General features: G+C 61.1%; 2 protein-coding genes across 2 annotated transcripts in view; one reads left to right on the forward strand and one right to left on the reverse strand.

Moving 5' to 3' along the window:
• Positions 1 to 9,718, forward strand: part of NAT10 (N-acetyltransferase 10) — a 40,062-nt gene extending 30,344 nt beyond the window's left edge. Inside the window, exons 22-29 of the mRNA XM_045825759.1 lie at positions 2,592 to 2,688; positions 2,764 to 2,874; positions 3,746 to 3,918; positions 4,444 to 4,563; positions 4,895 to 4,993; positions 5,413 to 5,486; positions 6,487 to 6,570; positions 8,920 to 9,718. Coding sequence (XP_045681715.1) covers positions 2,592 to 2,688; positions 2,764 to 2,874; positions 3,746 to 3,918; positions 4,444 to 4,563; positions 4,895 to 4,993; positions 5,413 to 5,486; positions 6,487 to 6,570; positions 8,920 to 9,031 — 870 coding nt within the window. The 3' untranslated portion in view covers positions 9,032 to 9,718. The remainder of the gene's footprint in view (positions 1 to 2,591; positions 2,689 to 2,763; positions 2,875 to 3,745; positions 3,919 to 4,443; positions 4,564 to 4,894; positions 4,994 to 5,412; positions 5,487 to 6,486; positions 6,571 to 8,919) is intronic.
• A 3,944-nt stretch (positions 9,719 to 13,662) lies between these two features.
• The window catches only part of ABTB2 (ankyrin repeat and BTB domain containing 2), a 171,677-nt gene continuing 162,951 nt past the window's right edge, over positions 13,663 to 22,388 (reverse strand). The window contains exons 11-17 of the mRNA XM_045825464.1: positions 21,375 to 21,553; positions 20,858 to 20,963; positions 20,526 to 20,628; positions 19,997 to 20,087; positions 17,505 to 17,573; positions 16,743 to 16,856; positions 13,663 to 15,401 (exon numbers count right to left, since the gene is read on the reverse strand). Coding sequence (XP_045681420.1) covers positions 15,204 to 15,401; positions 16,743 to 16,856; positions 17,505 to 17,573; positions 19,997 to 20,087; positions 20,526 to 20,628; positions 20,858 to 20,963; positions 21,375 to 21,553 — 860 coding nt within the window. The 3' untranslated portion in view covers positions 13,663 to 15,203. The remainder of the gene's footprint in view (positions 15,402 to 16,742; positions 16,857 to 17,504; positions 17,574 to 19,996; positions 20,088 to 20,525; positions 20,629 to 20,857; positions 20,964 to 21,374; positions 21,554 to 22,388) is intronic.

Genomic DNA, 22,388 nt, shown 5'->3' on the forward strand with positions numbered 1-22,388 from the left:
CCCAGGCATGTGCCCCGACTGGGAATCGAACTGGTGACCTTTTGGTTCGCAGGCCGGCGCTCAATACACTGAGCATAAGGGCCTGAGGTGGGCCTGAACTTGGTGACTGATTGAAGGAAACAAAAGAGCGCCACTCTGGCTGGGGAGTCCATGAGAGCACTGGACAGTGGGCAGTTAGGTCTAGGCAAGGGCCCCGCATTGCCTTCGTGTTCCGTTGGTGGTGGTGGTGGGGGGGTTCTCTAACCCCCCCGTGGACAGGGCTGGCAGGAAGAGGAGTGGTTAGGAGATGTGGTGGTTTGGTTCAAAGGTCCAGCAGTGAAGACGGAGAGAAGTGGCCAGTGGCGAGGTGTGGTTTGGAGGCTAAGCTGACGGGCACTGAAGGGTTGGATGTCGAAGACTTGTGAACAGGAGATCAAGGATGAAGTCCTAGATTTTTGGCTTGAGGAAGGGGCATGGGTGCTGCGCTTTGCTGAGATGAGACCCACTGGAGGGAAAAGTGGGAACGTTTTGGGGCATAGTCCTGTGAGATGCCTGAGAGCCACCTGTGCGGAAGTATGGAGCAGGCAGGTGATGGTCGGAGTCTGGGGTTCACGGAGGGGGTTGGAACGGCAGGTGGTTTGAGGGGTCATCGGCACATTCCTAATAGGGTATATTCCTTCGGGGCAAGTATTTTTGGTCTTCACTGCTGTGACCCCAGAACTTAATAGTATTACTACGTACAGTACGTGTTCGTAAATGCAGTCAGCCCTTTGGATCCACAGGGGCTGGTTTCAGAACACCTCCCCCCCACCGCCCCTGCGGATGCCAGCACCTGTGGGTGCTGATGTCCCTTGTATGACATGGCTCAGTGTTTGCATGTAGCCTGCACGTGCTCTCCCTGGAACTTTAAATCATTTCTAGACCACTTGTAATACCAGTGCGACGTGAATGCTGTGTGAATGGTTGTTATTCTGTATTGTTTAGGGTGTAATGGCCAGAAAAGCTATACATGTTCCGTTCATCAACCATAGTGGACCTGACCACAGAGTACACATCAGCAAAATGTAACATTCTTTCCCTGACTCTTCTGGGTGTGTGGTTGGTTGACTCTGAAGATGAGGAACCCACAGATACAGAGTACTATCTGTACTCTTGTTCCGTCAGTGAATCAGTATTTAAAGCTATTGAGAGTGGGAACCGAAGGGAGCTGGAGAAGAGGGTGAGTCCGTGGAATCGTCGGTGTTCGGAGAAAGGAGGAAGAGCAAACAGCTGGGGAGACTGCGAAGGAGCCGCTGGATCCCTGGGAGAACGGCAGGGGGTTGGTGTCACGGCCAGGAGAGTGAGCCTTTCCAGAAGGGGAGTCCATTGCTTTTCGGAGAACAGTTAAGATGAGGAAAGACAGTTGGCCGATGTGTGATTTGACTTCTCAGCAGTAGTGATCTGAATAGAAACGGCCTCAGTGCAGCATCGTGACTGGAGAGAATGGGAGGGGGGGGGAGAGAGAGAGAGAGAGAGAGAGAGAGAGAGAGAGAGAGACCGAATAGATGAGTCATACACAGAGCAAGAGGGAGCTGGGCAGTGGTGTCCTGGAGGGAGACTGGAGTGAAGGGGGCTCACCAGCGGGAGATTGTAGAACCTGTTGGTCTGCTGCGGGTGTGATCCTGCAGAAATCACGCACGTGATAGTGCTGCAGAGGGGTGTGATCGCAGGGATGCTGGCCTTGGGGTGGGGGGTGGGGGTGGGAGGAAAGGCGGCCACCTCGTCCTTCAGAGAGGGACGGCAACGAGTGTGGGTGCGGAAGGTGCTGGCCAGCTGGCCGAGTTGGTGTTGGAAGGATGAAGAAGTTCTTTTCTGAATGCTTCCATGTTCTCAGTGAGGGGGGTCGTCCGCAGAGGGGAAGGCATGTTGGAGCCTTGATTTTTGGAGAGCACGAAGCCAGCGTCTCAGGGTGGTGCCTGTTGTAGAGGTGGGGGCTGGGGTCTCAGTTTGGCAGTCAGCTGCAGGAGCGCAGCCCGCCGAGGTCAGTGTGCCCTCATTGTGACCGCGTGCTGTGTGCTGCTCATTTGTGACCTGGTGCTGGTCTTTTGTCACACGAATGTTGAAATCCAGGAGATGTTTTTATGGGATGAGGCTTTGTCATTACGTAGTAAAAGTTTAAAAACCTGTGGTCACTGTTTTAGCACCTAAAGAGGCCTGCACTTGCAAACCGGTGGCCAGCATGGCAACTCTGGTGTTTGGATGTAAAGTTTTTGCTGCAAGGCACCAAAACGTGTTAACCGGATCATGAGGAGTTGAAGCTGTGCTAACTCCTGAGTCCATAATCTGCCTGGCGCGAGCATGTGGCTCACTCCCGCGGGTGCAGGGCAGGAGTGGTGCTCTGAAGGCTGAGCAGCCCTGCGCCGTGGCCACGGCGTCTGAGAAGCTGCAGGACAGCATGAAAGCCCCGGTGTGGGAAGTGATGCCACGCGAGGATGCGAGGGCGAGGGCACCGCTCCCGACTGGGGAGGAAGGAAGGGCCCGTGGAGGCCCCGAGCCTTTCATTCTGCTCAGCGATGATGACGGGTTGTTTGCCAAAGGGGGCTCTGGTGCCAGTCAGGATCTGCATTTTCCAGAATGACCTGACTGGAGAACACTCGTGCATCATGCTGAAGACGCTGACCGACGACAGCGAGGCCGACCAGGGAGCCTGGCTCTCGGCCTTTTGGAAAGGTGCTTCTGAGTGGAAGAGGGACAGCGGGTGACGGGCAGGGGCTTCTAGCTCTCTGACTCTGGCTGTCCCCACAGATTTCCGAAGGCGGTTCCTAGCTCTGCTGTCCTACCAGTTCAGCACCTTCCCGCCTGCCCTGGCTCTGAACATCATTCAGAACAGGAACATCGGGCAGCCGGCACAGCCAGGTGAGCCGGGCGGGACGGCATGGAGGGGGAAGTAGGAGGCGCAGGTGGTAGTCTGGGAAAGGGGAGGGGCTGGGGACTGAGGGGCGGGTTCCAGGCCTGCATCTCCCCCAAGTTCCTCCACTCAGCAGGCCCTGCTCTGCCTTGGGGGCGCTGCCACAGTAGCCCTCTACATAACAAGGCTTTGGGGGTGTGATTTCAGGGATGTCATATCAGGGTATTCAGCTAGCGAATTTAAGTCCTGCGAACGGGGTAACTAGCTCTATTCTGAGGCTCAAGTTTCCTCACTTGTGAAATTGTGGTAAGAATGTGCTTCTACCCTCTATGTGGCCAGCACATAGAGGCGCGCTGGGCATTATACATTCTGTTTGACTATTTAAAATACAAAACAGTGTAAGGATGGTGAATTGATGGCTCTGGGCTCCTGCTTTTCTGTTGCCGAATGTGTGTGCGTGTGTGTGTGTGTGCACGTGCGCGTGTGCTTTGTTTTGCCCGTTACATCTTGAAAACCATTGTCCCTGAAGTGGGACAAAGCAGGCACGCTCTCCGTGAAGTGCGTCCTGAGGACAGTGACCGGGTGGGGAGGGTGTGTCTTGTCCCTCTGACCCTGGGGCAGGGGAGCCTCGATCTGATGTGTCGGCGTGGAACTCTGAGTAAGGGTCACATGCCACTTGTCCACCCACCGCATGGCCCAGAGCTGCCTCCCCTCAGCAGGAGGGGGCAGGGCTGCCTGGCTGGCGTGTTGTGTCAGGAGGTAGCCCCTTTCCGGCGGCCCCTCTGCCGTCCTGCTCGGGCTGAAGGGCCGGTGGAGGAGCAGTGGTCGGGGTGCCGCCCGGGGACCGCCCTGACCCGTGTGGCTCGGTCGTGTGTGCAGCCCTGCGCCGGGAGGAGCTGGAAGCCCTGTTTCTCCCCTACGACCTGAAGAGGCTGGAGATGTATTCACGCAGCATGGTCGACTACCACCTCATCATGGACATGATCCCGGCCATCTCCCGGCTGTATTTCCTGAACCAGCTGGGGGACCTGGCACTGTCCGCTGCCCAGTCGGTAGGTCACCTGCCGCTTGTGTGCTGGGAGAGGGGCTGGGTTTGCAGAGTGAGTTTCGTGCTGGTGGTTTGTTGGATGTTTGGACATGATTCTGTGCATTTAATTCTGATGGGCGGGTGGGGAGAGGCCTCGCCGTGGTGCACACGGGGACGTGTGGGCTCAGACGCGGAGGCAGGTGCTGGCCGAGCAGTCAGGAGGGGGGAGGTGCAGCTGGAGCCCACGGTCCTCTGCTGCGTGGCGCTCGTCCCCCTGCACCTTAGCAGGGGTCTTGGAGCACCTCGAACTTCTGCAGCGTGGCTGCGAAGCAGCCGCTTGCCTGGATGAGTTAGTCTGGGGGTTTTGGGAAGAGGCACTGTTGCTCAGTGGTTTCAGGAAAAGGGCGAAAGAGAAGATTCCAAAGTACACAGTGGCAGTGGATGTTTTGTGCCAGGTAGCTTTGGTCAGGATAGGGCAGCCCTGCTCTCAGCTTCCTTTGCTGGGCAAGGCCTGGCCTGGCAGCCACTCAGAAGACTTTCCGTCCTCCAGGCTCTCCTCTTGGGGCTTGGCCTGCAGCATAAGTCCGTGGACCAGCTGGAAAAGGAGATTGATTTGCCCGCAGGCCAGCTGATGGGACTTTTCAACCGGCTCATCCGCAAAGTTGTGAAGGTAAGCGTGGCCAAGGGCACAGTGTTGGTCTGTTCGGGTAACGTATGGTGACAACCTGCTCCCCGCACCAAGATGAACGGGGCGTACACTTGGCTGTATCGGCTGCCGCGTGTCGCCCGCACGCGCACACGGCCTGAGGCCACGGGGGGCTGCGGCCACATCTGCCCTGTTCTCCCCAGAGGCACCGCCGCTGGGCATCTGGTGTCTGAGCCGTCCGTGTTTCCGTGCCCGGACCACAGGCACGTGCGCTCCTGACCACGAGGGGTCGGTGCTGATTGACGGGCCCCCGCTGCCGCTCCATCTTCTGCCTCCTGGCCATTGTCTTTCGTAGCTCTTCAGCGAAGTGCAGGAGAAGGCCATTGAGGAGCAGATGGTGGCCGTGAAGGATGTGGTCATGGAGCCCACGATGAAGACGCTGAGCGATGACCTGGTACGCAGCCGCCGAAGTCCTCGTGCGCCCGGTCGTGCACCCGGCCCCCTTTAGCGCGAGTCCCTGCACTGAGCGAGTTCGCTGGTGTGGTGTCTGTGGGTGTGCACGACCGCCTCTCCCCCGTGTGCCTGCCTGGGTGTGCCCGAGCACTCTCGGTCCTCTCTACCTCCCGCGGGATGCGAGTGCACAAGCAGTCTAGCTGCTGTTGTGACCTGTGGTTTGTCCTCGTAGCCTGTCCAGAACGCGTGTTTCATACTCGCTTATGCTTGGGCAAGTGCTGCCTGTGGCGGTGCAGGGGTGGGCTGCGGAGCAGGGGGTGGCTGCTCGCCGTGGCGACAGTCTGCCCCTCACCTGTTAATGCGACGTGTCCCCTGCGTGACTCTGACCTGCTCTCTCTGTCTGTGGGGCCTTGGCCGCAGGATGAAGCAGCAAAGGAATTCCAGGAGAAGCACAAGAAGGAAGTGGGGAAGCTGAAGAACATGGACCTCTCGCAGTAAGGCCCTCGCGCTGCTCGTGGGAAGCGCAGGCTCTGCCTTGGCTCTGGCGCCCGTAGAATCGGTCGGCAGGTCTCCCCGTCCCTCCGCCTGGGGCCCGGGGGCCCTGGGAGCTGTGTCTCACAGGGCCACTTCTAGAAGCACTGGTAGCAAAAGCCCTCCTAACTCGCTGTTTGCGTGACTTTGGAGGGCCTGGTTTCCCCACGTCAGCTCTGCCACGCTGACTTTGAGTTGTGCCCCCGAGACCCCTCGGAGCCCATGTCGTGCCTCAGGGAAGGGGGCTGCTGGTCGGTGAGCATCCGCTTCCGATGACACTTTTCTGTATTTGGCTTCTGCATTGTTTGGAGAAAGGATTCTACTACCAACAAGTAATGCAACCAAACCCCTTGCCCTGGAGTCCTGTGTGTACTAGGAATCCTAGTTCTCTTTGAGCTACGTCAGGGCACTGCCCTCCATTGGCTTGGTGTGAATAACAGTGCCAGGATTGGTGGCCTTTGTGCCCTTCCGACCTTCAGTCCTGGAGTTGCGGGGTCATTACCGATCGCCGTTACTGGACAAGGGAGAGTGGGAGGTGGCCGGGGTCCCCGGGCAGGGTTTTGAGCTCTGCCATCAGCTTCGTAATATTAGAACCTTGACTGGCTGTGACTGCCAGACCCCAGGAGGTGGGGCGGGGCGCAGGTCCAGGGCTTGTGGGCACTGGGAGGTGGGGGGAGCAAGAAGATGGGGGGGTGACAGGCAGGTTTCTTTGGTGGGCAGCTAGAGTTGGGAGACGTTGGGCAGCTGCCCCCCGAGCACACCTGCCCTGTCACGGGTGCCTGCCGGTGGGCTGGGGCCCTCCCGGCCCCAGAGCTCTGGGTCCTGCTCAGGCCTGGTCTCCTCCCGCTGCTCTGGCCTTTGCGGCCGCACACGTCCAGTGAGGGCGCTTGCACTGTCTGACTTCGTTTCGGGCAGCGCCCGTCTGTTTGGAGCAGACCCTGATACTTCCCTCGATTGTTTCAGGTACGTCATCCGTGGGGACGACGAAGAGTGGAACGAGGTCTTAAACAAAGCCGGGCAGAACGCCTCGATCGTCAGCCTGAAAAGGTGAGGCTGATGCACAATGGGGGGGCGGGGGGGGGCTGGGTAGTCTTGCCACTGGGCTCTCGTCTCGTCATCAGGAGACAGCAGGCTGGAGCAGACACTGGGGGGACAGTCCCTGCTCTTTCCTTTGGGGGCTGCTCCTTTCGTAGCACGCCTCCCGCAGGCCAGGCAGGGGCGTCTCCTGGGCCTGGGTCTCGGCCTCCTTGTACGTACTTCCCAGACGCGCAGGAAGGTGGGCTTGAGGGGACAGTGCCCCGCTGCCGGGGCCTGAGCCCTTCCTGTAGGCTTCAGGGCAGCGTCCCGTGCACCCGCAAACAGCACGGGGCTGTGGCTCTGTTACTGTGTTAAATGAAGTGACCGAGGCTCGAAAGTGTTAAGTAACTTCCCGAGGACACATAGCTAGCAAAGGGGGCGGGGCCGGAATCGGTCTGGGGTGGTCCCCTGTGGAGCCCGTGGTCGTGCCTGCCGCACCCCCCTCTGAGCCCGCGGTCCTCGGAGTGTGGGGCTTGGAGTTCCTTCCTCGTGAAGGTTCCTGATGGACCCCACAGGGCCTGCGGGTTATCTAGTCACATTTCTGACACTAGAAGTTAAATACTGAGGAATTTTTAATTTATTCATTTAGAATTAATGGTCTAATACTAGACTCATGGTTTTGGTGGTTTTTAAAAATATCCATAAAAATTTCATCATGAAAAGGGGCACAGTTTTACATTCACATTTTTACAAATCTCATTAATATTTGGTGATTCTGCATTCAGTCTTTCGTGCTAGCACAAATCTGGTAGCCTCCAGAAAGCTAAACAGTTGTGAGAGAATAGAAGTGAAGAAGAAAGGTGAGGTACTAGTATTATTATGAAAACAGTTTTGACCTTGGGGACCACCTGGAAGGGCCTTGGGCTTCTTGGGGGTCCCCGGACCACTCTGCACAGTTTGGCTCCCCACGGCGCCGCTGCAGAGGCTCCCACTTGTCTGTCGATGACCACGGGTTCTGGGCGGACCCTTCACTGGCGTTTCCCGTGGGGGGAGAACCAGGCCTCCCCGCCTTGTGCCTGTAGAGGTGAGGCTCCTGCAGGCAGTTGGGGTGGGTGGGCAGAGGGTGTTCTTGGCGTTGCCATAGTTACTGACGGGGCAGGGGCGGGGAGCGGTTCTCTGAAGAGCATAGTTTGGAGATGTTCAGAAAGAGGAAGTCCCGTGCCTCTAGGAACCCTGGACCCTGGAGATCAGATGCGCCCTCTGCAGTCTCCCTACACCGCCGTGGGGTCTCCGCTCCAGCGATGATGCTGGCCTCCTTCCCCAGAGGCTCTCTGCTGGGGCACAGACGCCTGCTGTCACCATGTCCTAGTTTCTTGTGTGGACAGTGTGGCAGGTGCAGCACAGGGCCCACGGGGGCTGTGGCCCTGAGTGTGTGGCTTTGGCACAGAAGGGCAGGGAGCGAGTGTGGTGTGGAGAAGGCCTGGTCCCGCCCTTGCAGAGCTGGGCCCCTCCTGCCGCAGGTTTGGCCGTCTCTGCTGGCGAGGGGCCCGTGTGGCAGCAGCGCCTGCCCTGGGGGCCTGAGTGCCTGTGAGGTTCGTGCTCGGGGAGGTGACACCACTGATAACCTGACCTCCCGTATGCTTAGAGGCCTTGCTGCTCTTCCTTCCCTTGTCCCGAGCGGTCACTTCATCCAGGCGGTGTTAGTGGCCCCTGGACGGAAGTATTCGGTCCCTCCTCATAGGGAGGTATTTGTGTCCAAGGCAGAATGCTACTGGAGAGAATCTTTAACTTGAAGGGGCGGGGGATGGCGGGGTTAGGAGGCCGTAAGCGATGACTCCCTTGCTAATCTGTCAGTGGGGAACCCACCGGCTAGCTCAAAATATGTCCCCGAGTCAGTGCTTCTCAGGCTTTCTTCTCGTTTAGGAAGAGTAAAATATTCACAGCAAGTATTGTGGGGTTTGCCCGGGCGTCTCATGCTTTGCGTTAGGGTCCCCGGGGTCTTGTGTCCGGTTTCCAGGGAACTCCTGAGCGGTGCGTGCGGGAGGGAGTCTTCCTTGTGATGCCTCGGGTCTGTCTTGCAGTCGTGGGAGAGGCGAGCGCCGGGCTCTGAAGGGAACTCGGGCTTTAGACGCCGAGACGTGGGCTTGTCCCTCCACAGACTAAGAGTTCGACTGGGGCAGGGGCTGGGGTGCTGCGGGGTGTCCCCGGCCCCCAGCTCGGTGCCCGGCCAGCTGATAGGCCTGCGAAGAGCGTTGTGTCCCACTGGGTGTTCTCATGGTTCCAGGGGGTGGAAACCCGTTCAGACAGAGCAAAGCGGTCCAAAAGGTGTTAGGTCTGTGCGTGCTTCATTCCTTCTCCTGCTGCTCTTTTTTCCTCCAGTGACAAGAAAAGGAAATTGGAAGCCAAACAAGAACCCAAACAGAGCAAAAAGTTGAAGAAAAACAGAGATCCGAAGCACAGAAAAGACATGAAACTGAAGCGGAAGAAGTAGCGTGGAGGAACCGGGCGCCAGCAGCTGGCCTGCGTGTGGGGAACCTGACTTCCCGAACTGTCTCTGGCCGGGCCGGCGGCGGCCGCACTGCCCAGGCAGCAGGAGCTCGCTCCAGGCCCGGAAGCTGGCCTGGAATTCGGGGTGTGGACCGAGCCCCATGCACTGAAGTCGCTTCTGAATGGGTCTGCCTGGAACTCGATGGGTGGGCAGGCCTCTCTCCTGCCCCCAGTCCTTCCCTTCCTGTCCTGTAAGTTCTTGTTTTGCGTTGTGCCCAGCTGTTTTTACCCCTTCCCATGTGTGTAGAAGCCACACTGACCCTTGTCCCTTCTGAAGAGTTACGCGCTCTGCTGTCTGGTGATGCCCAGGAGGCTGCTGGTGGAGCCCCGGGCCTCTCGTTGTGGACTTATCCAAGTGCTCTGGGCCTGGAGCAGTGGGAGTGCCGGCGCCCCCAGGTGGTGTGGCGGGCTGCTGTCGGGTGCACTGGGGTCGCACTGCTGTGTCCCACTCGCTCCTGGCCCAGCAGGCCTGCCATTCCCGCACCCCGGGAGAGCCTGACCTCGTCCTCAGGAGGCGTTTGGATCCCCCACACTTACTATTCCACGTCCGGGAAGCAGTGCTGGGAAAGGACCCCTTCGCTGGCACGGGTGAGGGGGACGGGGGTCTGTTTTTAATAAATGACGTCTTGGAAAGGCCCGAGGCCTGCGAGTGCTCGTTGACTCTGCACCGGTGGGAGTTGCATCGCCTGTTCCTTCTCGGGGCTCTTGGCCCCCGGGTGGGCTTCAGGGGTGTTGGCATCAGGGCTGAGGTGGGGCAGGGTGGCCAGGGCTCACCAGCCCGGGAGCCGGTGGAAGAAGCGCTGGCACTGGCCGGCGCTCGCGGTGGTCACTCTGAGCGGCGCAGCGTGGTGCCTGGAAGCCAGCCAGCCCTCCCCCTCCTCAGTTCCCGGCAGGTGGTTCGGTGCCTGCCATCTGCTGGGGACGGAAATTAGGTGGTGGCTTCGCATACGGTGGTACGTGTGTTTGATCGTGTCGACTTTCCCGTCCCAAATGCAGCACTGTCACGAAACGGTGACCCTGAAGGTCCTCTGTAGGGTGGTTCCTTATCCACGTTGCCAAGTGCAGGAAAGGCTCAAGGTCGAAGTCAGCTCAGTGGTGCTTTGGTTCTGCTCCGCTTTCCTGCCACGGCGAGCGGAGCGATGGCGTCCTTCTCGGCTCTGTGCCGCGTCCGTCTTCAGCTTCTGCTGCTCTTGTTTTGTCTGAAAATTCACGTGGCCTAGGTTACTGCTCTTCGTGGTTTTTCGTAGATTTCAGAAGGACTGATCTTTTACGAGTTGAAGTAGATTCTTTCCTCAGCCCTGACTTGTAACTGGGTTCCTGGCCATCAGATGCATGGACACGGAAGCAGGGGGAACTACTGGGCCAGCGATGATGAAACACGCCCCCCCCCCCCCGGGACCCCTGGCCACGGGGAAAAGAGCGAACTCCGTCCCCTGTGCCTGGCCCCGCAGCGTCCTGCCTGCCGACCCCTGTGAGGCCTGCAGGAGAGTTCCTTGAGAGATGAAGATAATTTCCAATCCATGTTTCTCAAGAAGTGGCTGAGCTGGCCTTTCGAAGAGAAGACTCTTCTTAGGAGAGTGGCCAGAAGCAAAATGGGCAGGATCCCCAAGGGGCAGCCCTGGGTGGCATCCTAAAACTCCAGCCACGTCGTCCCGTGTCCCTCAGGTGTGGGGCCCCACCGGCCCGGCCTGGGCGACTCTGTCCCCAAGGCCTGGCCTCTGCTTGCCTCTGGGTGTGGGTGTGGGGGGGTGGGGCTGGGCGCTGTGAAGCCGGGCTGCCTGGCTTCGACACTGGCTCTGCCCCGACCCCCTCTCTGACCTGGGCCACCGCTTGCCTCTCCCCTCCGTGCAGGTCCACATCTGTGCACATCTGTGCACTGTGTGTGCTGCCGCCCCCACCACTGCGGGGCCGCGGGGAGGGGGGACGGGAAAGGCCAAGAGCAGTGCCTGGCAGATGGCAAGCGCCCGCCTCGTCTGGGTCCTGGACGCAGAGTGGGACCCACAGAGCCGCAGCCCTGGAGCCGACACACTGAGGGGGCAGCGGCCTTGTGCTCAGACCAGCACCCAGCTGCGGAGGAGCCCGCGAAGGCGGCAGGGAGCGGGCACAGTGCAGCCGGCTCCGCACCCTCCCGCAGGCCTGGTCCTTCCCTCCTGCGCACACGCAGGCCAGCGTTGTCCCTGCTGCGGCGCACAGTCTGGGTCGGTCGGTTGGCTGTATTTTTGAGAATTGAATGTGCCTGAACAGGCCCCTGCACTTCATGGTTGTGCTCTTGGGTTGTCCCCCAAACCTGGAAAGGTGCACCTCCCCAGACCTCGCCATCTGGCCCCCAGACAGAGGGACATCCGAAAAGCTTGGTGTCTCAGCAAACCTCGCTTGTGAAATGAATTCGCCCCAGACGGCTACAAATGCTGTCACTGGACCCGGTAGGGGCTGAAGAAGCCCGAACAAAGAAGATTCTGGAGGGGTCCCCATCCGAGCGGAGCCGGGAGGGGCTGGGGCTGGCCTGCTTCAGTGCCTCCTTGGCTCTTCCGGCAGGGCACAGTCGGCAGTCCCGTCCCGGAGCACTCCCGAGTGACCAGGAGCGGACACAAAGGGGGCTCTTGAGGCTGGGGGAGGGGAGGAAATAAGTGACTGTCACCTTGGAGAAATGTAGACTCATTATCTGAGGCCATCACAGCCGCTGCTGCCCTGGGGCCTGGAGGTGGGGGTGGGGCTGGCATCCCCTGGGCCTGCCTTCCGTTCAGACTTCAGACTAGGGAGAGGGGGTGCTTATTCTATAGGAGACTGCGTAAGTGTGGAAGGTGTGGATTCTGCAAAGAGGTGGTGGGAAGGGGGGGGCTTGTGGCTTTCTCAGGTGGTTTAGGCTGTTGAGTGGGGGAGAAAGTGGTGGGTGCCCCTGGCTTCAGCTGGTACAGGCAGCCGGCAGAGAGAAAGGGGCAGAGAGAAAGGAGACGGGAGGCGTCGGTGGAGGAAAGAGGGGCCAGGCCCGCAGTCCAGCCTGGGCCCCTCATGCCTGGAGGGGGGCTTGTTGGGAGGGGAGGCCCAGGCTCCAGCGGCACCAGCACCAGCTTGTGATGGCCCGTGGGACGGCTGGCGTGGGATGAATCCCTCAGCCCCTGGTTTCCCAGGGGCTCCTGCTAAGGGGAGGTTCACTTCCTCCCCCGAGAGTCCGCTCCATCTGCTGACGGCCTGCAGTGGGCTGCCAGAGGTGGCCTGGCCCCGGAGCTCCGGAGCAGCGGGCTGCTGGAGGAGGGTCGGCCGCTGGGGTAAGGTACGGTGACCAGCTCCGTTTCCATCATGGCCTCCTCGCCCCTGGGAAGGATGTCTGATTTTTTTTCTAATTGTTAAGTGCTCTCACAAGAGTGTGTTCCGCTACGTGCAGGCTCAAAGGGGTCCTGCCCGCTCTTGTACCACCCTTCAACCTGCCCTCCCCCTGCAAAAGAGAAAAGGAAATGGCTGAGCCTCTTCTGGAGGCAGCTCACAACTAGATCTTGCTTTTTAGGCGGCGTGATTGAGCAAGGGGCATCCTGCAGGGCTTGGGGAGCCTATGCGGAGGGTGGGGAGAGTTAGGGTGAGCCCCCTCAACCGCCCTCACAGGACCTCTGCCAGGGGGTGGTGCCATGGGGCGCACCTCCTCCCTGTGGCCCCCAGAGGGCGCCGTGTGTCCATGCAGGGCCCTCTCCTCACCACAGCCAGGGCCCCAGGCTGGGCCTCTAGCTGCCCCACCTGGGCCCCATCCAGCAAAGCTGGGCAACAGGCCTTCCCTGGTACAGGCCCATGAGATCTTCACATTGTGCCCCGATTCCTCCAGCCACTCCATTCAGTGCTCCCTGTGACCGTAGCAATTTGTTTGCCTCTGCAGGCACAAACCCTTGGGCTTTGCGCCTAAAACAAACTATAACCAGGTCTGGAAAACTTGGACCTAAGCCACCAGCTCACTGTCTTTTCTCCCTATCACCAGGCGGTACAGCCAACTCGGGCTCGTCAGGCCCTGGAGGCAGCAGCCACCAAGGGACAGGTGCCCACCATCAGGCCAGGCCTGGGTGGGGAGGGCCCTGCCCCCACCTCACTGGCCGCTGGGGTTGGGACTGTGCAAGGGTTTGCAAACGACTGCTAGGCTGACCCCACAACAGCTCCCGTGGGAGGGCTGGGGGCGGGGTCTGGGTGCCTTGAAGATCAGAAAAACCCTGACAGCTCCCTTACTCCTGCCCAGGCTCTGGTCCCTCCGTGCAGACACCTTTTCTGTCCCACTTGGTGGTCCGCAGGTACTTAACAAGTGGGAGCTATTTCATAGTCTCAGCTACGTCATCTGACAGCAGAGAGACACTAGGTCGAGGACCTGCCCCCTGGCACAGAGCCGGTGAGGGGCGGGTGCAGGCTCAGGTCCTGGGCGGGGCGGGGAGTGGGAGCGGGGAGGTGGCCACGGCATAGCTTTTCTAGGGTGGTCCTTTCTTTCTGAGAGACGGGAGCCCTGTGTAGCCAGGGGACGGGCCCTGGGGCCTCTGCCTGGTCCCGAACGGGCTTCTCCCAGCCCTGAACCCAGAGCAGCTCTATCAGGAGTGACGAGGCCAGGGCCATTGTTAACAAGTGTTTATTGTTAATAAAACCATAGTACATTTACAGTAAGTGACAACATTAATGCATAGTTACAGTATCATACAATATTACAGCAATAAAATAACGCCTCTTCCTTTGTACATCCAGCTCAAGCAGCTAGTCGAAAATATTTTCCAGGATTGCAAGCCCCCAGGGGCTTTTCAAGGTGACCGAAGGGACACTGCCTGAAGTGCCCGGGACTTTTGGTGAATAAATAGTTTCTAAGGTGCGGCCAGACAGCTCAAGAAGGCGACACCCAGAGGAAGCTGTCCGGAATGCTTGCCCAGTGTCTGGTCCATAAATATGACAAGTGTCCAGGCCCAATGCTGTGTCTCCACCCCAGGAAAGCCCGGAGCGGGCAGAGGTTGGCCGGCAGGAGCAGGGAAGCAGGAGGCCCTTCCCTCCCACCACGGTCCTGCTCCTTGGCTCCCCGAGACCCGCAGCTCCCGGTGGGAAGTGTGCGCCCTGCTCTCCAGTCCACATGAGAGGACTCTGTTGTGACAGGTTTGCTGGGGGCACAGTGAGGGCTCTGCTTCCTACGCTCGTGAGGCAGCCCGACTCCAGGCCTGGGGTATCAGAATCGGCCCCTTAACCCGGCAGCAGCACCGAAGCCGCGGCCACTGGGCTCCTCCATGCACCCCTGCCACCCGTGGCTCAGCCGGAAAGCTCTGCAGGCGTCAGCTGGGGCACTGCCTCTACCCCGAACTGAGCAGGCTAGCGGTCCCCCAGCGAGGCCCTCTGTAGGCCCAGATGCCAAGGGAGATGGAGCTCGAGGTGCCCCTCTGTGCAGGGCACCCCCCCGCCGAAGCCCCGAGCAAGCCTGCCAAAGGCACGACTTCGAGGAGTAAGGTCAGAGATCCGGGTGGCCTTCCTGACACGACATTGAGGAAAAACACCAGCTTTGGGGCAAAATGGCCTAGGGGGCAGAGAGAGGGCACGTTCTCTACATTCATAGGGGGCCCACAAGCCCCCAGGGGGACCCTCTGGGTTTGCTGAGGCCCGGGCAGTGGGGGTGGTCACAGCTGGGGGACACGGTCAGGAGCTGGTTGGAGCAGCGGTGAATCGGGACCCGCTGCTGACTGGGAGGGCAGAGGGACGCACTAGGGTGAGTGCACAGTGGCTCTCGAGGTGCACAGGCTACGGGGGGGGGGGGGGGGCGGGCAGGGCCACCTTCTGGCCACAGCTGCCTTTGGCCCGCGAATGGTTGAGTGAACAGCTCCGGGACGACGTGGTGGAGGGTGGGACTGCCAGGTGACAGGTGGGCACATCCGGATGCCCAAGGACAGACTGACACCAGAGGGTGTCTGGGGAAAGGGAGAAACCCAGCCCTGTGTGCCTGGTGCCAGGAGGTGTTAGAACCAGCCCCCACCCAGCGGGGCCCTGGTACGTCCACAGGCCCCGGCTGCGCAGACGCCCCCGGAAGCACTTGCTCCCAGCCTTTCTCAGCCCCGGGCGGGCTGCCCGGAGGCAGAGCCCTGGCCCAGAGCAGGCTGCACGCTCAGCAGCCGTCCCGCACCCCCTCACACCCGGGAGGTGATGTAGACGGAGTGCACGCGCTCGGCCAGGGTGCTCTGCAGGTCCTGCAGCGGGTCCAGGCCCTGCACTTTGCTGCTGCGGCCATAGATAAGCTGCCGGAAGGAGTCCTGCTCGAGCAGCGCCTTCATGTGCTTGAGGAAGAAGCCCTCACAGAACAGGGCCAGCTCTGGGGCGTTGTGGATCTGTGGGGGCAAGGGGAAGGGGTGAGACCCGTAGCCTGGCCCAGCCCCACCCAGCCCCAGACACCGCCCAGGGGCCGAGGCCAGGGGAGGCACGCCCTGCCTCTGCAGCTCTCCTCGACCTCCCCCTCCGCGGGAGTCCTTCCCTGAGCACTTCTTGGGATGGACCCATCTGGGTTCAGAGCCCAGCTCCGCCACCAGGAGCCTCGTGGAAGTCTTATTCCTGACCCTGCCCTCTTGTCCTGTGTCCCCTGGGAGATGGTGTGTTGAACGGCAGTTGTCCCCACTAGACTGGAAGCTCCTAACGGAGGACAGGGACTGTCCACTGCTGGGCGTCCTGCATCCACTACCAGGCCCAACACCTGGGTGTTCACATGGTAGGTGCTCAGTAATGACTCTAATCCAACAGGCACCGAGGGCCTGCTCTGGGCGCCAGGTGCCAAGGCCAAGGTCTCTGCAGTGCTCCCTTAGAGCTGATGTTCTAGTTTGGGGGAGGTGGAGAAGCCAAGGTAACTGCAGATAGCGGTCAGTGCTGTGAGGAGACAGGAGCGGGTGACAGGGTGGGGTGGTAGGTGACTGGGAGGCCCCCGAGGCCGGGGGAAGTCAGCTGGTCTTGCCAGCAGCGGGGAAGGAGCCTTCCCGGGGAGGGGACGGCCGTCACCAGAGCGCCGGAGAAGGACAAGCTGCGGAGGAGACAGGCTGCGTGGCCGGGTGAAGGGGCCCCGGATGTGCGCAGGCCCCAGGGGCCTGGTGAAGCATGATAAGGGATGGAGTTTGTTTAGTTTGGAGGCCGTGGAAAAGCTCTGGAGGGCTTAAAGGGAGGAGTGACATGGTTCTAACACTTTCCAGAGAGGCTTGTGGATATAGGGTGACAGCCAGGAGGGGGGCCGGGCGCCCAGGGCCATTGGCTGAGAGAGAAGGGTGGCTTGGGCCGGGTGGGAGCAGCAGAGATGGGGGAACGGGAGAGTCTGCTGACAAGGGTCGGCTGTAGACGGCCTGCTTGTGAGAGCTTTAAAAAACGGAATGTAACTGAGCTGGAGCAGCTGAGCAGGTGACCATGCCCTTTGCTGAGATGGAGGAAGAGGAAAGAACAGGTTGAGGAGAAAACCCAGTGAGCACCTGTGGGGTGGAAGCGACTCAGAGGCTGAGCCACCGACCCCGGGTCACGCTGGGGGCCAAGCTGCACGTGACCCTGCTGGGCAGCAGTGACCTCTGGTTGGAGGGAGCTCCTGACCCCACCTCAGCGCCTTACATGCCCTTCAAAACTGCCCTGCCCGCCGCATGGCCCAGCCTGGCTAGAGCTGAGTATGGGGCCGGGGTGGCTGGCGGGCGTCCGGGCCTCACCTTGGCGTACTTGTAGGTGCTCACGGCACTCTCCACGCTGAGGGTCTGGGAGCACAGGATCTCGCAGTGCCTCTGCAGGGCGTCCAGCTGGAACAGGCTGGCCGCCGACAGCAGCTGCAGGGAGGCGAGGGCGGCCTGGCGTGAGCGGCGGTGGCCCACAGAGCAGAAGGGGCCACACGCCCTGCTTCCGCCCAGCCCCGGGGCCCGCCCACGTCAGCGGGACCAGTGTGATGGCCTTGATTTATTTCTGTCCCTAAGCCAACTACTGTTGGCTGGGACACCAGGTGGCACAGCATGGGTGACAGCTGCTAGCTGGGATTCCGGACCCTAGGAGGTCTTCAATGGGAAGCCACAGGCTTCATCTGTGTGACTTTCTAGCCAGGTGCTCAGGCAGCAGCGGGTCTGTGTTCCAAGCTGTGGGAGGTGAGTGGGAGGCTCGGCCGCCTTCTGGCCCTCCTGGGCCTGCCACCCCTGCTGGGGTGCCCCTTTCTAGGGGCGCCTGGGTGTGGCCCAGGAGGTCAGGCCCCACGGGTACAGAGTTCCCCGGGCTCTCAGACGGCCCTTCCTCTCACACACAGAGAAAGGACCAGCAAGCAGGGAACCAGGAGGCCCTCAGAGGCCCCCTTCCTCCCCACATCTCTCCAAATGCCGACAAAGGGGTTGAGAGCTGGCAGCTGTCTCAGGCTAGAGGGACACAAGCATGAGGTGAATGGTGAGATGGGGACAGGTGGGCGCGGCCCTGTGGGTCCCTGGGAGCCTCACCTCTAGGATGTCGGCGGTGGGGATCTCCATGGACTCCGTCCCGCCATGGTACAGATACTGCATCATCAGCTGCAGGGGGAGAGGCCACGTGTGAATGCTGGAGGGACCCACCACACCCAGGCCCTCACCCGGCCCCCAGTGCCGCTCCAGCCGCCCCCTACGGGCCAGCTGGGCCCTCTGTCTCCCTGCCCGCTGTGCCTGCGGGTCCTCCAACCCCAGCACAAGCTGAGACCCAAGCATTTGTGTTCCCTGACGTCCTGCCATCCTGCTGGCATGACTGGCCTCCTTCCACGGGGTGGCCCCTCTCCAGGCTTGGAACAGCCCGCGAGCCCAGCAGGGAAGAGTCTATGCACAGCTGGGAAACTGAGGCCCAAGGAGGGACACTGACCCCCACAGCAGAGCCACCCAGTGCAGCAGGCACAATGCTGATCATTCCTCCTTCTGCTAAATTCTACCTGTGGGGCTGGGGGGCAGGAGGCGGGGCTCTGAGGAGACCCCAGCCTTGCTGGCCACACCCTCGGGAGCCGGCCTCCGCTTCCAGGCTGTGCTAAGGCTCCAAGCGGGACGGGGGTGAAAGTGGACCCCCTCTTGGACTGGCTCCCTCAGGAAGAAAGTGCAGACCCTCCGGGTCCAGCCAGAGGTCACCTGGCTGGCTGGCCCGGCCCTGTCTGGGGCTCTTGGGGTCAGAGGGCCCCGGGATATCAGGTGAGGCGGCCCAGGAGCGGGGAATTGCGTTCAGCTCTGCTGAGGTCCGAGTTACAAACTCTGCCATCTCGCTGTGCCTGGGGAGGCTCCCAGTTGGAAAGAGGAAAATGTCCCTGGCTGGCTGTAGAAACAGCCCCAGCAGGGAACTGGTGAATGCGTAAGTAAACACGGCCACAGCCAGCTCTGCTGGGAGGGGCCCCGGAGGGTCTTGGGGACGGAGTCCAACCCCTGGGAAGAGGAGCAGGGAGGCAGCCTGGCCGGCCTCGCTGCAGCCCGGGGCCAGTCCCAGGACACGTTAGTCCCTCCCCATGGGAGAGAGGGGCTCCTGCAGGCCTCTGGTGTTCTTACCATGACACATGTGTGCCGGTTCCTCCTCCCACCCCACCCCCTCAGCATGCTGGGACCAGCAGGACAGCTGTGGACTGTCAGGGCAAAAGCCCTTGGCTGGGGGATGGGAATGGAGCAGGTGGGCGGGTGAAGTCTCCCAGGATCCTTTGCCAAAAGATGGCTGCAGGGCAGCCCCTAGGCAAAAGGGGGCCCGGGGTATGGGCTGGGTGACAGGCAGCCTCCCGCTGCAGCTGGGGGGCTGGTTTGGGCAAGGCCCAGCCATCTGTGGTGCCCTGAGGTCGCTTGAATGCAGGATCCACAGAAGTCAGAGCAGAATTGCTCCCTCGGGGCCTCCTGAGAGAGCTGGGGGGCCGGCGGGCAGGGGTGGATTAACCTTGCACGGCCTGGCACTCCTCAGGGAGGACGTGGGTCGCCGCCTCCCAAAGCAGGTGGCCTTTAGGGCCAGGGGACTGCTCTCGGAAAGGCCCCGGGCAAGCGCTGCCGCTTCGCCCACCACACCTGTCCCACTGTTTCACAGCGCCACCTCCTGCAGCTCAGGGACCCTCGCGCCCACAAATGACTACAGGGAGCACGAGAGAGGGACTGAGCCATTTCAGGTGATAGCTCCTTGGGGTTCTGGGAGACTCTGATCTCTTCCATTAGGTCACCAGCCTGTCCTGTGCAGGGCCAGGACCCTCACAGCAGTTGCTTCTTGGCATCAGCCTCTAATGGTCACCCTGCTGCCCACAGCCCCCTACACGAGCCCAGAGACCTGCAGCCACCACTCTCCAGCAAGGAGCTCTTGGCCGGGGTCCGGCTGAGGCCCCAGCCTGTCTCCTCCTGCAGACCTCGTCTGCCCCCACGGGCAGCCAGCCTGCAGAGTTTCCATTAGGCCACCTGTGATGCTCTCCAATGCTTAGAGATCGGAAGAGCGGACCTTGACCTTCCACAGCCAGCGTGGATCATCGTGGCTCTTTCTGCCTGGCCAGCATGGCTGGGTCTGGTGCTTGGGGGAACCGACGCAGCTGACACCAGTGCTGCTCAGCTTTGTGTGCACCGCCCACCCGGGAGGGCCGGGGTGGGGCCCGAGGTTCTGCATTTCCAACAGGCGCTTGGGCCCCATCCGTGCGGCGGGAGCTCGCCGAAGGACGAAGGCCCACACGCACGGGCAGTGTGTGCCTGTTCTTACCCGTCTGTCTGTTTGCCCAGAGCCCCTTGCCCAGGGTTAAAGCTCAGGAACTAGGAGACAGGCTCCAACACTACAATCAACCCCACCGAGGAAGGGCTGCCTTTGCCGGGGAAGGACCCGGGCACTCCACCCCAACCGCTGATTGGGCACGACACAGGAGGTGCTGGGGTGCGTGGGAGACTGTGACTGACTCACAGCTGCCCCCAGCCAGGGCAGGCTCCTGGGGGAGCAGGCCTCTTCCCCAAAGTGTGCAGCCCCGAGCCCCACACACCTGAAAAATGTGGTACTTCATGTCGCCGATCTCGATGGTCTTGCTGTTGTCACCGTCTTGTTCGGATTTATTGGTCATCAGCGTCTTGAACCTGGAGTAAGGGGACGAAACCGGCGGGGTGTGAACATCACTTAGCCTGTCACCTTGCGGCGGAGGCACCACCTGCCACCTGACCGGCCACCGGGAAACGGCGTTTCAGAAATTACTGCCGTGCTCCCGGAATGACGCTCAGGGAGGGACATTCCCCACTGCCTCCCTTCGGAGCGACCGTGACACCTGTGGTCAGACAACTGACCCTGCATTCCGGAATATTTCTTTTCGAGAAATCAAAGGCAGTGCCTTGGCTGGAAAGAATATAAGCTCTGTGCTCGTGGGCACTCAGGGCGCCATCCCTTCTGCCCCTCCACCCTCTGTCCGACGCCTCCTGCGGGGTATGTGGGGGCGGGGGGCGGGGCTCCGTTGCTCCGTGAGGCCACGCCCACCGAGGGGCGGGGCCTGCACGTCCGTCCCCCGGGGGGCTGGCACCCACCTGTTAGAAGCGGTCACCAGCAGGACTTTATGTGCATAAAACAGCTTTCCTTCCACTAGGAAGGTCACGTCCGACATCTCCTTGTTGTTCAGAAAGTGAGGATCTGTACCGAAAGGGAAGCAAGCACGGGAAGTGACTGAGGAGCCCGCCTGTTGGGGGGGTGAGGGGGGCGCGGAGGGGGGTGGGGCACGCAAAGGCGAAGGGCAGAGACACTGAGGCCAGGGCCTTGGCTCCCGGCAGTGGGACCGGAGAGTGGAGAGCGGGGAGGGGTCTGGCAAGCCCATGAGGCCGGTGGCTGGGTGGGGGGCGGCGTTGTGGGCACAAGCCTTCACCTAGTCTGGCCGGCAGGGTCTTCCGGATCTCGGGGATGCTGGGGATGGGGCTGCTGCCGTAGCAGTGGGTGAAGATGGCCGCCAGCTGCTGGATGACGGAGTCGTTCTGGGGGGACAGGCAGGGAGAGGGTGTTAGCCCGCCCGCCCTCCCGCCGCGGGCTGTGGCGTGTTTACGTGTTTGCGGCTGCAGCTACGTCGGGCAGATTTCAAACGTCCGGGCGGGAGTAAAGCGGCCGCTGTCCTTTGTTCCTCCTGGGTCTGCTTGGCAAGAGATGCCTGTCCCCTCCCCACCGACTCCCCAAGTTGCTTTTTTGGCCAAGCTCCAGCCCAGACAAGTCCATGGCCTCTGCGGCCAGGCAGCGGGAGCCGGGGTGTGGGGAAGGCGTCCACCTGTGTGCCTGTGTCGTCTGTTTGTGCATGTCTGTCTGTCTGTCTGTGTCCGTGGGTTGGTCCTGTGTCTGGGCCGGGGCTGTGGGCTCCAGAGCGCTGCGCTCTCGGCCTGCCCCGCGACACTCACCTTGCTGGCCTTGAGGATGTTGAACATGAGCTGCAAGCCCTCGGTCACCAGCTCCTCGTTGTACTCGTCCTCCTTGATGGAACCGAAGTCCCGCAGGAGGCTCTGCACCACGGAGTAACGCGACTGGGAGAAGGAGGTCCTCAGGGACTCGATCCAGACGTGCAGCTTCCAGGGGACGCCTGGGCCGGGCCGGGCGGGCGAGAAGGGTGGGCAGTCATTCCCTCGGCTGAGCACTCCCGCACTGACCCCTTCTCTGGGGTGCTCTCTCAGGATGAGCCAGAGAGCGCCCCTCCCTCCCCGGCCTGAGTCCGCTGAGTACCCTCTCAGCGTGGCCATGCAAGGAAGGCGTCCATTCTCCCCGACAGGTCAGAGGGCATTCCAGGTCCTCGCCACATGGGGAGGAGGAACAGCTACAGCCCACATGCAGGGAGTCCTGGGGCCACGCTGGCCCCCCTGCTTGCTGGGCCCTGGGCTTGCTTGCTGGGGAAGACTCATTAATTATAAGCTGGACATACCGGTCCCACGCCTGTCTGGAAGCCTGAGATGAACCCTGTCCTGTCACACAGGGCTTTTCCCAGCACCCTGGTCGCTGGGCTGTTAGTGGCCCATCACTACTGTTTACCAGTTCTCTGGAGAGTGTCAGTGGGGCCACAGAGCCATTCAGACCTACTTTCTGAAGGTCATGACAAAAACCAGGACTCTTCCTGGTAATGAGAGAGGGGTCTCCACAACTGGGGGTTAAAAAAGGCCCCATGTCAGTGGCCCGAGCACCCTTGGCTTACTGACTGCGGGCGGGAGTGATGCCCCGTTTTACGGTGATGGACCCCGAGGTGGAGTTGCTGCAGAAAGGCAGCGAGGCCGCCTGCTCTCTCGACCCAGTGCCTAACACTCGTGTGCCGTGGCCCCTGTGGCGGGAACGGTACTGCCTGCCTGCCTGCCTGCACACCCACGGTGAGCCGGTGCCAGGCCCCGGGCCCTGTGTTCTGACTGCACACTCTTGGGTGAGGATCATTG

The sequence above is a fragment of the Phyllostomus hastatus genome, unplaced genomic scaffold, assembly GCF_019186645.2.
Source record: "Phyllostomus hastatus isolate PE091 unplaced genomic scaffold, TTU_PhHast_1.1 phas_scaffold_585, whole genome shotgun sequence".
NCBI lineage: Eukaryota > Metazoa > Chordata > Mammalia > Chiroptera > Phyllostomidae > Phyllostomus > Phyllostomus hastatus.